General features: G+C 48.0%; 1 protein-coding gene across 6 annotated transcripts in view; it reads right to left on the bottom strand.

The window, feature by feature from the left end:
* kidins220a (kinase D-interacting substrate 220a) overlaps nucleotides 1-15,548 on the bottom strand; it is a 45,233-nt gene that overhangs the window by 12,981 nt on the left and 16,704 nt on the right. For all 6 annotated transcript variants that reach the window (XM_031847793.1, XM_031847789.1, XM_031847787.1 and 3 more), the window contains 2 exons: nucleotides 14,338-14,482; nucleotides 13,745-13,907 (listed from right to left, as the gene is read on the bottom strand). In XM_031847793.1, the coding sequence (XP_031703653.1) occupies nucleotides 13,745-13,907; nucleotides 14,338-14,482 (308 nt within the window). The remainder of the gene's footprint in view (nucleotides 1-13,744; nucleotides 13,908-14,337; nucleotides 14,483-15,548) is intronic.

The raw sequence follows: 15,548 nt of genomic DNA, 5'->3' as shown, positions 1-15,548 counted from the left end.
CCCAGACTGCTTACAGTGAGCGAAGAGGCCGAGGTCCAGTCCTCTGTTCAAGGACATTGTGACAGGACAGATGGCTGGTGACGGACACATCTGCTGTTGCAAGGGCTCGAACCTGTGACCTTGTGGTGACAGGATGTCTCGAACCAAAATGTATACGTTTGGGCAAAAAGAATACAGGGATGGAAAACCGGCAACATGTAAATGGACCCTCACAGAGTCAAATGTGTACTACAGAGTGTCATGAGGGCAATCTAAATTATTGGCACTAAATCTATATTTTCCTTCTCAGCAGATCAGCCCAGGTGGGTCACTCCAACCCCACTGTGCCAACCAAACTGTCCCAACCCCACTGCCAGTCCCGACCCACTTGGACTGAAAGGACAGAGAATAGACTGTGAGCAGGGACGACACAGAGGCACACAGCTGAGCTCCAGTGGACAAAGCCCTCTCAGTCTGTCTTTCATTAGAACCTTTACCAAGACCCAAAAGGTCAACGAAGCTCCATGTTGGCACACAGATGAACCCTCGCTCCCATGACCTCTGCTGGGGAGGATGAGTGGGATGCACAGATGTTACCTGCACACACGCACACGCACACGCACACACACACACGTAAAGCGTCTACCGCAAACACCTGGGCAGTGGAGATGGGGAAATTCAAAGGCCCAGATGAAGGGTGGAGTGTGTGTGTGTGTTTGAGCGCATGTGCAGACACATGTGTATAAGTGGGTGCTTGGTTCCTTTTCCCATGAACTGTATTAACCCGTATACAGACAGAGAAGCCCTTGCTTTTCCCCATTTCCAGCTGGCTTACTGCTGTTTATTTGTGGGTCTGCAGACACAGACCAACAGGAGCCTCTCTCTCTCTCTCTCTCTCTCTCTCTCTAGAGAGAACACCCTCCAGATATATTCTAAGGATTCTTTTTATAGGACCATGTAACATTACTAAATGATGAGTGTACACAGTTTAGTTGTACTGTGCCAAAACTTAGAATGGACAATAATAATGAATAGTAGTGATATCAGACTCTACTTCAGAACATAGACCAAGTCCTCCACAGAAATAAATGCACGTTGCCCAACAACAATGGCATCCAAGAAGCACATATTTTGCTGACCTGCGTGTTTTCTCTGGCCTGCTGTTGTACAACATGCAGGAGCACAAACAGCTGCTTCTTCCAAAGACAACCGGGGAGCTGGTGAGAGGAACAAATCAAGGACGTCCATCTCTGAGTTACATCCAAACAGATGGAAAGAAAAAAAGGGGACAGCCAGAGTGTGAGAGGTCCGCTCCTGACGTCGCCAGCTGACTGGACAGAAACGTCTGCAGGAGCGACACGTCAACGCTGATCCTGCAAGATCATTGGTGAGGATCAGAGGGCACAGAACATCAATGGACAGTTGATGATGAGAAGTACAGAAAAGAAAAAAGGAAGGACGAATCAGAATTACTGGAATACAGATGAACTAACTGATCAATTTGAGTGATTCAGGCAAACCCGCTGAACTGCGTAGTATTACAGAACAAAAAGTACCCACGACATGACAACAGCAGTTTATCAATTAGGTCTAACCATTTCAAATGACATCCTCTGCAGTTAACTAATGAGATGTTGGCCTTGGCAGAAACCAATTGACACAAATTACTTCAGACTTAGTCATTCTCAGAGTGAACAGACGACACAGGCAAAATGAACAAAGCCATTCTTATCAGCGATCAGTTGCCAAATGACAAGATGGATGCCCGGGTTGGAGCGCCAAGGAAACCGGCGTGCTACTTTCAAGCAGACCGAGGACGAGGGAGATAAAGGCCGCCGGGCAGCCCGGCAGCCGTTCCTGCACAATGGGCCCATTGACAGGACCCAGCTTATAGCTGCAGCGGTACAGGCGATTTGGCCCGACCGCTCTCTGTGCGGCGTGGCCACTGGGAGCTTTCTGAGCTTATCCAAAATGCTAATAGGTCCCAAAGCTGACTGGAGCGCAGCCTTTCTTCTCCTCTCAACCTCCCACACGCTGCAGCTGACGCGAACGAGCAGAATTCATCTCTCTATCCCTTCTATCCGCTATTCGGACGCTGGAAGTATGAATGTGCCACTTGACTTTGCTTTACAGCTGCCCACTGTGCTTATGGACGACATGCGCGCACACACACGCGCCACAAAGAGGTGGTCTCGCTGCCAAACATTTCCATAAAGGGGCCCAAAGACAGAGCGAGATGCCTGCAGAACAGACAAACGCCTGTGCACATTGTGTACGAGAAGCTCAAGAGTTTCAGTGTCAGACACTGTGACCAGTACAACAGTGTGTGGGTGAAGAAGTTAACCAGACCCGAGTCCGGCACATTCCACTCATGGTCAGAGTCGCTGGCACGGTGTCTGCCAAGCGTGTGGATGAACTCAGCGAGGCCCTCTCTGGGAAAACAGTGGACAGGCGGACAGAGCAGCGAGCTGGCGCGTGGACTCGCATCCTCAGCGCTGAGAGAGGTTATTGTTACTTGGAAGCTGCCAAAAGCCTCCGCCACCCTAAAGGCAGAGAGCAAAATATGTTTTCACTTTAGATGACGCCATGTTCTTTGTCTACTTAAAATCCAGGCGAATTTCCTTGATTTGAATCAAATGCTTCGAGTACTGTGGACACCCTCTGTCTCTGCTTACCCCTGTGCCTCTTAACTTTCTAGTCTCGGCCGTGCCAACTGAACAACTTGTGGCAGCGTCTGTTTTCCATATACATTCGTGGCAAAGTTTAGTCCAATAATTTAAACTCTCTTGTACAGAGCTGGACCTGTGCATCCCGAAGCAAACCGCAGAGACAAGCAGGCTAATGGGAAACACACCAGGCTGATAAAAAGCGAGCGGCCTCTCCTTTGAGACGGGATCAGGACTCAGTGGTTCCCTGAAATGTTGATTAAACTCATGTGTAGCGCCGAAACGGAGCCTACTTGTTCCAGACCCCAAAAACCTTAACTGAACCCTCCACTCAAGAGTAACTAAGGCCTCATTCTTGACAAATAGTAAAACACTAAACCTCAGCTTGGTGATTTATGCACCCCCCCCAAAAAAAGAGTTTGGAGCATCTTAGGGCCGTGGCAAAGTCCGTTCATTGTGACACTAATTGCACCGCTCGAGTTCATATCGGCGCATGTGGTTGTTTGATAGCTGCAATGGTCAGCTGATAGGCCGTATGATGGGGAGTTAAGTGGGGTGGACTGCAAAATTAAAGACAAATGTGCTCTGCTGATAGGATCCATCTGGAATAGGTCTGTTATGGAGCTAAAATCTATACAGCGAGTGATGAATGTGAGAAATACAGCTCGGGATTCTCAGGCTGAACCAGTAATCCTCTGATTAACTTCACAAAGGTGGACGTGTCCATCGGAAATAAGATGAGGGAGAGATAGGAGAACGTCAATGAGCGCATGTGCTGAGGAGAGAAAGAGCTAGACAAAGAAAGTGTGTTGTATCGCAGAACTGACTGTTACAAAAAAAAGCTTCTCCTCTCCAATTTGAGTTCATGGCAACGAGGAAAAGCCTCTCCTTATTGTTGAGAACTTTCAGAAGCACATTGCTCGGGAGACCTCAGCAGACAATCCTCCTCCGCGAATCGCCACCTTAACGTGGTGGAGGAGTTTGAGTGGCTCAGTGATCCTGGGAGCCATGTTGTCCGGGGCATTAGCCCCTGGTAGGGTCTCCCAAGGCAAACAGGTCTCAGGGGAGAGCCCAGACTAAGAGCGGTTCAAAACGACCCCAATGAAAAGCAGCCCACGGACTTCAGTCACCTCGCCCGGACCAGGGAAACCGGGGCACCCTCCCGGAGCCAGACCCAGGAGGGGAGCTCGTCGGCGAGCGTCTGGTGGCCGGGCCTTCGCCCATGGGGCCTGGTCGGGCTCAGCCCGAATAAACAGCATGGAGCAGCCACCCTGTGGACCCACCACTCGCAGGGATAAGCATCGGGGTCGGGTGCAATGCAGACCCGGCGGCGGGTCAGGCGGGAGGCCTGGGCGAGCTGATCGCCGGCAGCATAGACTAACTCTAGGGATGTGGAACGTCACCTCGCTAGCGGGGAAAGAGCCAGAGCTGGTGCAGGAGGTGGAGCGGTACCAGCTAGATATAGTTGGACTCACCTCCACACACAGCACTGGCTCTGGAACCAAGCTCCTGGAGAGGGGTTGGACTTTGTCCTTTTCCGGAGTTGCCCAGGATGAGAGGCGCCGGGCGGGAGTGGGGATACTCACGAGCCCCCAGCTGAGCGCCGCTGTGTTGGAGTTCTCCCCGGAGTTCTCCCCATGTGCCTACGGGTTGCGGGGAGCAAGGCTCTGACTGTGGTTTGTGCTTATGCACCAAACAGCAGTTCAGAGTATCCGGCCTTCTTGGAGTCAGTGGGAGGGGTCCTGGAAAGGGCGCCGCCTACTGACTCCATAGTTCTCCTGGGGGACTTCAACGCTCACATGGGCAATGACGGAGAAACCTGGCGGGGGGTGATTGGGAGGAACGGCTTGCCCGATCTGAACCCGAATGGTGTTTTGTTATTGGACTTCTGTGCGTGCCATGGTTTGGCCATAACGAACACCATGTTCGAACATAAGGTGGCTCATAAGTGTACCTGATACCAGAACACCTTAGGCCGGAGATCAATGATCGACTTTGTAATCGTATCATTTGATTTGCGGCCGTATGTCTTGGACACTCGGGTGAAGAGAGGAGCAGAGCTGTCAACTGATCACCACCTGGTGGTGAGTTGGATCAGATGGCAGGGGAACCGGTTGGAAAGGCCCGGCAAGCCCAAATGTGTAGTGAGGGTGAACTGGGAACATCTGGTGGAGGACCCTGTCCGGGAGGTCTTTAACTCCCACCTCCGGAAGAACTTCTCACACATCCCGAGGGAGGTTGGGGACATGGAATCCGAATGGACCATGTTCAAAGCCTCTATTGTGGACGCGGCCGCTACGAGCTGTGGCCGGAAGGTCATCGGTGCCTGTCGTGGCGGCAACCCGAGAACCCGGTGGTGGACACCGGAGGTGAGGGAAGCCAAGGCCTGGTTGGCCCAGGGGACTCCCGAAGCAGCTGACAGGTACCGGCAGGCCAGAAGGGCTGCAGCTGCGGTGGTCGCGAATGCTAAAACTCGGGCATGGGAGGAGTTCGGGGAGGCCATGGAGAAGGACTTTCGGTTGGCCTCAAGGAGGTTCTGGCAAACCATCCGATGACTCAGGAAGGGAAAGCAGGGGGGACCGGAGAGTGTGCTCGAATCACCGGGGTATCACACTACTCAGCCTCCCGGGGAAGGCTTATGCCAGGGTGCTGGAAAGGAGGCTCCGACCGTTTGTCGAACCTCAGATTCAAGAGGAGCAATGCGGATTCCGTCCCGGCCGTGGAACAGTGGACCAGCTCTTTACCCTCGCAAGACTACTGGAGGGGTTCTGGGAGTTTGCCCAACCAGTCTACATGTGCTTTGTGGACTTGGAGAAGGCTTTCAACCGGGTCCCTCGGGGGTTCTTGTGGGGGGTGCTGCGGGAGTATGGGGTGCCGGACCCATTACAACGGGCGATCCGGTCTCTGTACGACTGCAGTAGGAGCTGTGTCCGCATTCTTGGCAATAAGTCAGACACGTTCCCGGTGGGTGTTGGCCTCCGCCAGGGCTGCCCTTTGTCTCCGGTCCTGTTCGTGACTTTCATGGACAGGATATCTAGGCGCAGCCGGGGGGTGGAGAACGTCAGGTTCGGGGGTCTCGGGATCGCCTCTCTGCTGTTTGCAGATGATGTGGTCCTGTTAGCCTCCTCGGATCGTGACCTCCAGCATTCACTGGGGCGGTTTGCAGCCGAGTGTGAAGCGGCGGGGATGAGAGTTAGCACCTCCAAATCTGAGGCCATGGTGCTCTGCTGGAAACCGGTGGATTGCTCCCTCCAGGTGGGGACAGAGTGCCTACCTCAAGCGAAGGAGTTCAAGTATCTTGGGGTCTTGTTCACGAGTGAGGGTAAGATGGAGCGGGAGATCGACAGACGGATCAGTGCGGCTGCAGCAGTAAAGCAGGCGCTGCACCGGACCGTCTTGGTGAAGAGGGAGCTGAGCCGGAAGGCAAATCTCTCAATTTACCACTCGGTCTACGTTCCTACCCTCACCTATGGTCACGAACTCTGGGTCGTGACCGAAAGGACAAGGTCGCGGCTACAAGCGGCCGAAATGAGCTTCCTCCGTAGGGTGGCCGGGCTCAGCCTTAGAGATAGGGTAAGGAGCTCGGTCATCAGGAGGGAGCTTGGAGTCGAGCCGCTACTCCTTCGCGTCGAAAGGAGTCAGCTGAGGTGGTTCGGGCATCTAATTAGGATGCCTCCTGGACGCCTCCCACTGGAGATTTTCCAGGCACGTCCAACTGGGAAGAGACCCCGGGGAAGACCCAGAACACGCTGGAGGGATTACATCTCCCAGCTGGCCTGGGAACGCCTCGGGATCCCCCAGAATGAGCTGGAACATGTTGCCGGTGAGAGGGAAGTCTGGGTCAGCCTGCTTGGCCTGTTGCCACCGCGACCTGACCCCGGATAAGCGGAGGAAAATGGATGGATGGATGGATGGATGGCAACGAGGAAAAGCCTCTCCTTATTGTTGAGAACTTTCAGAAGCACATTGCTCGGGAGACCTCAGCAGACAAATCTGATAACTAAATCCTTGAGCTGTATAGCGGTGATCACACGCCAAATTAAAAGCTGCTTTAAAAGCAATGATGGGGAAGAAAAGGAACACTCGTGATCCCTCCCAATATAGGCCGTATAGCCTTAATCTTTAATTCGCCGTCTTCGTGCTTGCCCAGTCACTCTTTGCCATTTCAGTGTGGTTTCTACACACAAATCCTAAAAGGGCCTGACCTGCACTGACCTTTGAAGGGCCAGGATGTTAACGTCAGTTAAGGGCCGAATGTGTGTGTATGTGTGTATGTGTGTACATACGTGTGTGTCTGTGGGTAACTATCAAGTGCGCCTGTGGCTTCCGCGCTGGCTGAGTGGCAAATCTCGTTGTCCACTTAAAGGTCAGCGCTGACCCTCGTGCAACCCTGTGCTGCTATTTATAATCAGCCCCCCCCCCCCCCCACCTTCCAGCACAAAGAGACAGCAGAGCGGGAGAGAGAGATCAGCGGCAATGCTCGACACCACAGAAACACCAGAGTATTGGGCAGATGTCTGCTTCTCATGGTTTCCTCGCCTTTCCTCCCATCTCAGTGTCACATTTAAATGTTAATCCAGCCTCGTCGTCACTGATGGACGACTCTATGACTAAAGAGCGGAGGCCAGTCAGAGGTGTGGTAGAGGCCTTTTTTTTTTTTTTTTTGTGCATTTGAAATGATTCTTTAGGCTTTGGGCAAAAAGGGAACAGAGCAGTTCTCTTGTTTCAGACCAATTAGACTAATCCTTCAACCTCGGCTTACAGAAATGAAAAGGGCTTTGGGGATTTTCTAACAAAGAATGCTGCATGACGTTCTTTCCGGCCTCACGTGGTCGCCTCCACACACAATCAGAAACTCACCTTCACCCACCCACACACCCACACCTCCTGTTGTGTCACCTGTACACACTTCTTTTACATTTCGAGGAGCTCAGCAGGGGTTGAGTGGTGGTGGAGCTGGCTGTGGCTAATTCATGTCTGAGTCACCAGCGCCAAACACCTGAGGGATGGACGAACGACACACACACACACACAGAATCAGCACCGGTTTCACTGTATAAACAACCATGTTGGACCCAGGGGACATGTGCATGAATCTGTGTGTCCACCGGCTGGACTATCTCAGTTGGAGCAGCAGCATCACCTGAGGCTTTGAATACACCTGAGGCAGGAACACACCAGTGGTAAACTCTTCTAATCCTGCTGGTATCCGGACTGATCCTCTATGGCATTCACACACTTTAATTCTTTTACCTCGTTTTACCTCCTGAGACTGCAATCTCTTTTCTTCTCACTCTCTCTTTATGCCCTTTCTTATCTAATCCCAACCCTCTCCCTTTTTTCATCTTTATCTCGCGCCAACCAAACTTGGGCCTTCATCTATCAACTTGTCAGTCAGGGGATCTGTCTGCACACTGGTGTGTAGAATCAATGGCAATGTCCTATCAGTGATGGAGCCAGAACTCTATTGAGACATCGGTGGTTTCACACCAGCCATTACAGATTCACACACGCGTTCAGGCCTCAAATGGTAGTGCAATGAGCGATGGCATTACCAGTTCTACTGAAACACCTCCTGGAGGGATTAAGCACGGCTACAATGAGCTTCCTGAGGACACAGAGAGGGGGGAAATATTGGGTTTTTTTTTTGAGCATCTGCCGTGCATCTAGATGACAAAGTGTCACGAATACAACAGGAATTCACATGAACAATAGACAGCTTTGCAAAGAATAAAGACTTTTCATTTGAGGGCAGGAGAAGTTCAAAAGTATTCATCATAAGAAAAGAATAGGCTCTCGCCATTTTTCTTTTTCTTTGGCGGCCAGATATTTAAGAGCTTATTAAAAGATTCCACATAAAGGGAATCACCCGCATGAGCTTTGGAACAGCACTTTTATGCCGGCACATAATTGCAACCAAATTATAATAATTGTGCCAATTAAAGTAATCCTGAATGAAGAGAGTGTCATCTTAATGTTTCAGTACTTGGGATAAGAGTCTCTCCAATTAAGACTGAATTGCCGGGCTACGTATTCATTCAGAGTGCGATTAGTGAAGAAAAGAAAAAAAAGTTTTGAAGTGTCCGAGAAGTGCCTGGCTCTAGTCACGTCTCTGAGAGGTTTGATTGTTTGGTTGATGAATGCCGGGTCAGAACAACAAAACGCAGAAGAAGAAAGCATGAAGGGAGGAGAGGAATAGCTGATTCTTCATACGCTGTGACAAAAAGAGTAAAAATCATAAAGTGCATCAAGAGTTTGAGACTTGTGTTACAAATATTGGCAAACACGGTGACACTGCAATGAACAGCACTTCATAAACACTACAAGTTTACCTGACAACAACTTCTCTCCTGTGTGTGTGTGTGTTTAATGCAGCCTGCATCTCAGGGTCTGATTAATTACACTGATTCTCAGAGGAGTTGGGGGTGACATATGTTCTTACACTGGTGTGAGAGGTATGTGTAGGTGTGTGTTTATGTGTGTGTTGCATGTGCACCACACACACACACACACACACACACACACACACAAGGTTTGTGCATGCATATGTTCAATCACAAATGCTTGTAGCTGCAAATAGTGTGTGTATGTGTGCTTGTTTCAGTTACAGCGTGCATGCAGTTTGTCACAACTTGTGCATGTGTGTGTTAGCGTGTTTATGTGCAATAGTTTGTATGTTTGTGTGTGTGTGTAATGAACAGAGGATTCAGGTGCAGCGCCAGAAACACACTCCTGAGTGCGGCGGGGGCATCCTGGCACAGACGGGGCACCAGATGTCAGAGCCGTGCAGGAACCTGCTCAGTGGACCAGTGACACCTTTTTTTTTCGAGTGCCGAAAAAGGGATCTTGGCATCCAAGAATAAACTCTCTGAGGGGCCGACTGAACCCGCCCCCATACATCATTAGGTACAAATATGTTAACCCCTCAACCAAAACACAGAACTATGTCCCTTAAAACAAATCACCACTCTCAAAAAATGAGAGACATTGACTGACACCGTTTCCCGAACAGTACTTGAAGGTGTTTCTAGAGACACAGGAAGTGACTGATCCCGTCCCCTGATGTTGTCTTTACTTATACCTCCATGCTAGTCTGTGTGACTGATTAGTTTTCTGTCAACAACGCCCATTTCAGTACCGAATACACACTCCTCACCGTTGAAGTGGAAGATACTCCACAATATCGCAATGGCTTGCCGAGAAAGAATTTCTGAAGCTGTGCTTCAGTCAGGCAAGAACTTTACCAGGCACTAAGAATCTTTATCACTTTCTACCCATTTCCAGCACGGCAGTTGTTCTATGCAACAACTCCACTAGAAGAACCAATCACAGGTGGAGATGGTGTCCTGACTTTGGCAGAAATCCAATGTTATGTCACAGTTCAGAATGCCAGAGACTGTCTGTGAATCTAAAGCAGCATCGGGGAGAAACAAAGGAAACCTTCCCGTCATTTACTTTCTCAAGACATCCCGATCAACTCGTGTTTGATATGGCCGATGTGCTCACATCTGTGGAGCCACACACGTATTGTTAAAGTTCAAATGAGATGAGAAAAGCATCAAAGATGACTTTGCACGACACTCTTTCACTGACTTTGGCTTCCTTATGATGTTATTTCATAAAAAAATCTGTTTTTCTGTCATGTCACTTTTTGAAACTTATGGAAAACCTTGCTTGTTAGCGTTCCGATGATCAATGAAAACATACTGATGTTATTTTTGAAGTAGATATCAGTGTCTTTAGGTGAACTGTGAGGGCCCCTATCTCCTGGATGTCCTTTCTGGTTAATCAAACCTTGCTGTAACACTCATGAAGGATAAAAAGGAGTTCAAACTGAAAGGGGTGCGTCTAGGAAGTGATTGATCTGTGACAGAATACCCCCGCCGCCCCGTGTCAAAGATGTGTCCCTGAGCAACATCCAGAACCGGTACTCGCTCAGAAACCTGGAATCACTCTACATTTAGCTATTCAGTAGAAGCTTTTCCTGTAATGTAATGACTCCAAAACAACATCAAGGAAATAAACATACAGAAAGCCCATTACCAGTCTTTGGAAATGGCTGCTTCAATGCAATAACCATGAAGCACGATAGAGCTAGGTTAGCTATAGTCATTAAGCCTCTAATGGCAGCTAAAGCAAGGAACGACTGACTCCTGAGAAGAGACGGAGATACTGAGGAGGAAGAAACGATACAGCTGAAAAGGATCGTCACAAGGCTGGAGGCTCCAAATTCAATTAGCTAGTGTTTAAAGAAAAAAAAAAAACATTGTTCGAAACACGGATCTAGGGCTGTTAATTCGACGGCTACAAATATGAGGGTCGGTCCAAAACACTTCTTGTTTTGTTTTGTGTTGGGCAGGCCACGACGCTGGCTACAGAACTAGTGAGAGAAACATTTAAGCTGCACTCTGTGTGCGTGTGTGTGATTGCTTTGAGCCAATATCTCCTACCGACAGACAGCGCCATCTTTGTTACACGGCTCTCTCCCCCTGCTACCTTGCATTAGTCTGTGCCCCCCCCCCCCATTTTACCGTTAATGATAGAAATCGCTGAGGTTATTAACCGATTACACATTCCCCATCAGATTAGGAGAGGCTGTGCTGGCTCACTCCCACTACGGGAATTAGCGCTACGCATTTCTCTTCACGCCGTGTCCTACAATGACACTTCACAGCCCTTCATGGCACTTGTTATTGCCAGGCAAGTTGCTAAAAACAGCTTTTAGCTGTTTTGAAAAGCGTGTGTGTTTGTGTGAGATATGAGGGGAAGGTGGGCGTGTGTTTTCATTTTCTCTCTCTCTATTCTAGGAGTTCAGGTACACGCCACAGACAGAAGCTGCCACCTCCATCACTGAGAGGCACTTTATGAAACTCGTGCAATATGTGCCCGTGGTTTAGTAGTGTGTGGGTCAATTTAGTGTTAATTTAGAGGGTTAGGTAGGGCATGAAGTCTGAGCTGAGCCACATTTAAAACATCACAGGCAAGTATCAAACCGGATTTAGCTTTTTAACCTTTTCAAAGAGGGGGATGGAAACCAAAAAGATCTTTTTAGACCCACTTTAGTGGTATGACTGATCCAGACTATGATTTCCAAAATGTAATATTTCTGATGCTCTGTGTACTGCTGAGCTGTAAGCCTTACAAAGAGGAGAGAGGAGGAAGAGCGTGCCGCTTTGTGACTGAGATGCAGGGCGACAGTTGACCTATAAGGGGCTGACTCACCCCCATGTTCACTTCACCACTAATATATTCACTTAGTAATGCCCAGAGGATGTGCAGTTCCACCGTGTAAAAATGGCCGCGCACAACAACACGTCCCATGTATGCGTGTTAAAACACAAACGAAGCGTGCACACACACACACACGCGATCTGACCAGCACGGGTCATGCGGTAACAGAAAAAACGATGTTAACTATAAAGATAAAGGAAGTGGTCCACTGGTTTAATTTGAGCTACGAAATAAGATGTGATGTGCGTGTGTGCGCGTGTGCTGTGCTGGGAAGAAAAGACAAAAAAAAAAGATACACAGACAGAGGCCTGAGTCTTATCAGCGGAAGATTAGTGCAAGAGATAAGGCCTCTAGGCGAGGCGTCGTGTTTAGCCTGTTTGAGGCTTCCTGTCATCATCATTAAGGCCGCTGCAGAACAGAGCAGCCATTTGGAAAGACACCCAATGAGGACGAAGATAAAGGAAGACAGGACCGTTGGTCAAAAACAAGACTGTATTAAGTCTAATGAGCAGCGTAAGCACAATCCAAATGCTGTGGTGAAGACACTTGAATCCAGGCCATTGGTGAGATGTAGAAACACTGCAGAATGTCATGGCTGTACCAGTGTATAATTATATCTCTTAAGGTTTATTTTCCACAGTAATTATGGTAAAAGTGTGGACGTTTCCTTTAGGGTGTCCACTATACTTAAACATGATAAAGATATATAATAGAGAAGTGTAGTGACGTATTTTTTTTATAAAAGTCAGCAATCATCACATTCAGCAAAAATGATTCAGTTACAGCCTTGTGACTGAGATGTTTCTCATCTAAAACCTTGTATTCTGTCCTCCCCTCTCACTGTCCCATGTAACTACCGTATAAAAAAATAAATTGGAAAGTAATGCCTATTGTCCTCTGAAAACCAAGCAGCATAAACCTGGTCTAATGAGGCAGTGGTTTGCCTTGGAGACGGGGGGAGGGAGGATTGTCTGCTGAATCTAGCTGGCCGACCGGCTGACAGTAACTGTCTGTGACGCTTTCCTGCCGCAGGAGTCGTAGGCACTAGTGTATTGTGACAGAGTGCAACCTTTAAAGGCCATCGACTGATGTACAGCAGCGCACACACCCAGCTTCTCAGGCCTGTGTCGATCTCCTCCTCTCGTCTGCGGTGAACAGGCCTAAAAGCATCCATGACCACACACACACACACACACATACGTACAGCGCATGAACAATCACACTGTCAACACACAAGAGACACACTTCACAGCTCAACCAAACATGTCTGAGCGCCAACTGTCCCGTGTCCAGTTTGAAAGAAATGCGTCCCTTCGTGAGTCTGGAGAAGTCCAGGTTATAATACAGACATCATGTACCTTGTGCACTATCATCAATTACAAAATATGTCGGTCAGTTGCCAATTAGTGTGGCTCTTCAAAGCCATTGGCAGAGACTCTGGATTACTGTAGTCCTCAAAAACTAAATCATCTACTGCCATCTGCTGGTCACAGTTGTTTATATCAAAGAATATCAAGAATATCAAGAATTGTTATTATTTATTGACTCCAGCTCTTAGATCCTGTTCTGGCTTTTTGATCTCCTCTGGACGGTCAGGACACAGAAGCAACTCTGCAGGGATTCACGCCGTTTACCTCCTTAAGCTAAACTCATATGACCTCATTATCTTATGTTAAAGATAACCTCAGCCTGCTAATGTTATGCTCTGCATTAGAAAGAAAATGATGGAAGGCAAATAAAACAAGGTAAAACAACAAAAAGTAACAAAGAAACAACTCTGCAGGTGGATTGAATAAGCCTGTACAGCTCGTAGATCAGATGACTTCGGACGGGGTGATTGTGTCCGTCTGTGTGCTCGTGTGTTGTACCTCTCATAGATCGTCTTGAGAGCAATCTGGTCCGACACTCCGTCGCTCTCTTCCAAAAAGAGGATGATCCACGACGTCCTGTAAGGCCACTCTTCTGTCAGGTTGATCCATGACGCCAGACGATCCCAGTTGAAGATGATCTGATTGGCTCGCAACAGACGACCTGTCAACGATGGTGCAGAGCATTAGTGTCTTTTTAATGCCATTTACAAAATCAGAGTGACGGGGCCTCAGTTTGTAGCTTCAAGTCACCGGCTTTAACTTAAAATGACTTGTAGCCCGTTGCTGTGACGCTCATAGCTTGAACACAGCATTAGAAGTCAGTGGTCTGTTATCAGGATCTAAGAAATGTCAAGATGATGTCAACCATAATATGTTATACGTCATAAATCAAATACAATATATTTTGAATACACTAAATCTCATCAGAGCTTTGTTTGTGTATCTTCTTCATCCTCCATCCTCAGGATGACGAATCTTTACCATTCCATCCCTGTAAAATTAGCTATATTAGGGATAAATAACTTAAATGTTGCAGTTTAAACACAATGTAGTTTGTTAATATAACGAGAAGAGGTCAGTTTATTCTTTACCGGTGATAGAAACGATGTTGAGCAGCCTCCTCATGGTCTGTGGGCTGATGTCGCTGAACCAGTCCTCGGTCACCAGCAGCTTGGTCAGGTCGAAGGACATCTGTCTGGTGATGGTCCTCTGCATCTGCCGACGCCGGTACGTGTCCTGAACAGAGCGAGTTCACAAAGAGAGGCAGAAATTCAAAGATCACAAGAGCGAGAATTTGACACGTCGTCATGTTTTTCCGCTGGCTTAGCAAAGATTAACATGTTTCCACGACTTTGAGTTGTTTTAATGGAACTTCAACGTATCAGAATGGCAATTATATTCATTATTATGTTTTCTACTATTATGTGGAAACAAGCAATCCTGTCTGTCAAAAAACATCTGTTTATCAGTTGGAAAGCAGGAGCTGTCTTACAGTCACAGATATAAAACCAGTCCAGCCGCAGCTAACGTGAAACAAAAGCGTGAACATTACTCTTGACCCTTGTACGTTTTATTACTTGGGTGTCATCCCTGCAAGCTGTGCATCATGAGACAGGAGAGAGGCGTGTCAGGATCACCATGTCGTCTCAGGCCAGGCCACTGTCTAACCGTATGCTGTGATACTATATTAGGGAATACAGGTAGATGTGTGGATAGGGCCTCGTGTGCTCATATTCTTGACTTCCTATGCACCCTGTCCATCTTTAACTGTACTTACATTAAATTATCTTATGGTAACATATCAATGGCAGTTCAACTTGTGCCGACTGTAAAGATAATAATCCAGCAAAGGTCTGCATCTTAACCCTATAAGGTGCGAGTGTAACCAATTAAAAGCATTTTGTTTCTTTCATTTTGTCCCTCTAACGATCAGCTTCTTCAGTCTTCCCTTCTACATCATCTATCTTTTCCATTAAAAAAAAAAAATAAAAAAAAAAAATAAAAAAAAGAGATCGTAACATACGATTTGCTGCAAATACAAATCAAAGAGCCACTGTCCGGAGCCGAACAGTCACGACACGAAAGCGAGCTATTGACACAGATCTAGCAGAGGACATCTGTGATGATATCAGGCGGCCGACATGGTCATGAGCCAAGGCGAGGCTTTTGGTTGACTTTGAAGTCGTAATGCCGGTATCATGACCCCTTTCATGGGGAGATGACACATATGGCCAGCACTCAGTGAGAACTGAAAAGATCCACCATACAGACAGTCCATTGTGGCTGACTTTTTAATATGTAC

This window comes from Anarrhichthys ocellatus, unplaced genomic scaffold (genome assembly GCF_004355925.1).
Source record: "Anarrhichthys ocellatus isolate YVR2014 unplaced genomic scaffold, GSC_Weel_1.0 scaffold7, whole genome shotgun sequence".
Classification (NCBI taxonomy): Eukaryota; Metazoa; Chordata; class Actinopteri; order Perciformes; family Anarhichadidae; genus Anarrhichthys; species Anarrhichthys ocellatus.
This window is presented reverse-complemented; position numbering and strand designations above follow the sequence as displayed.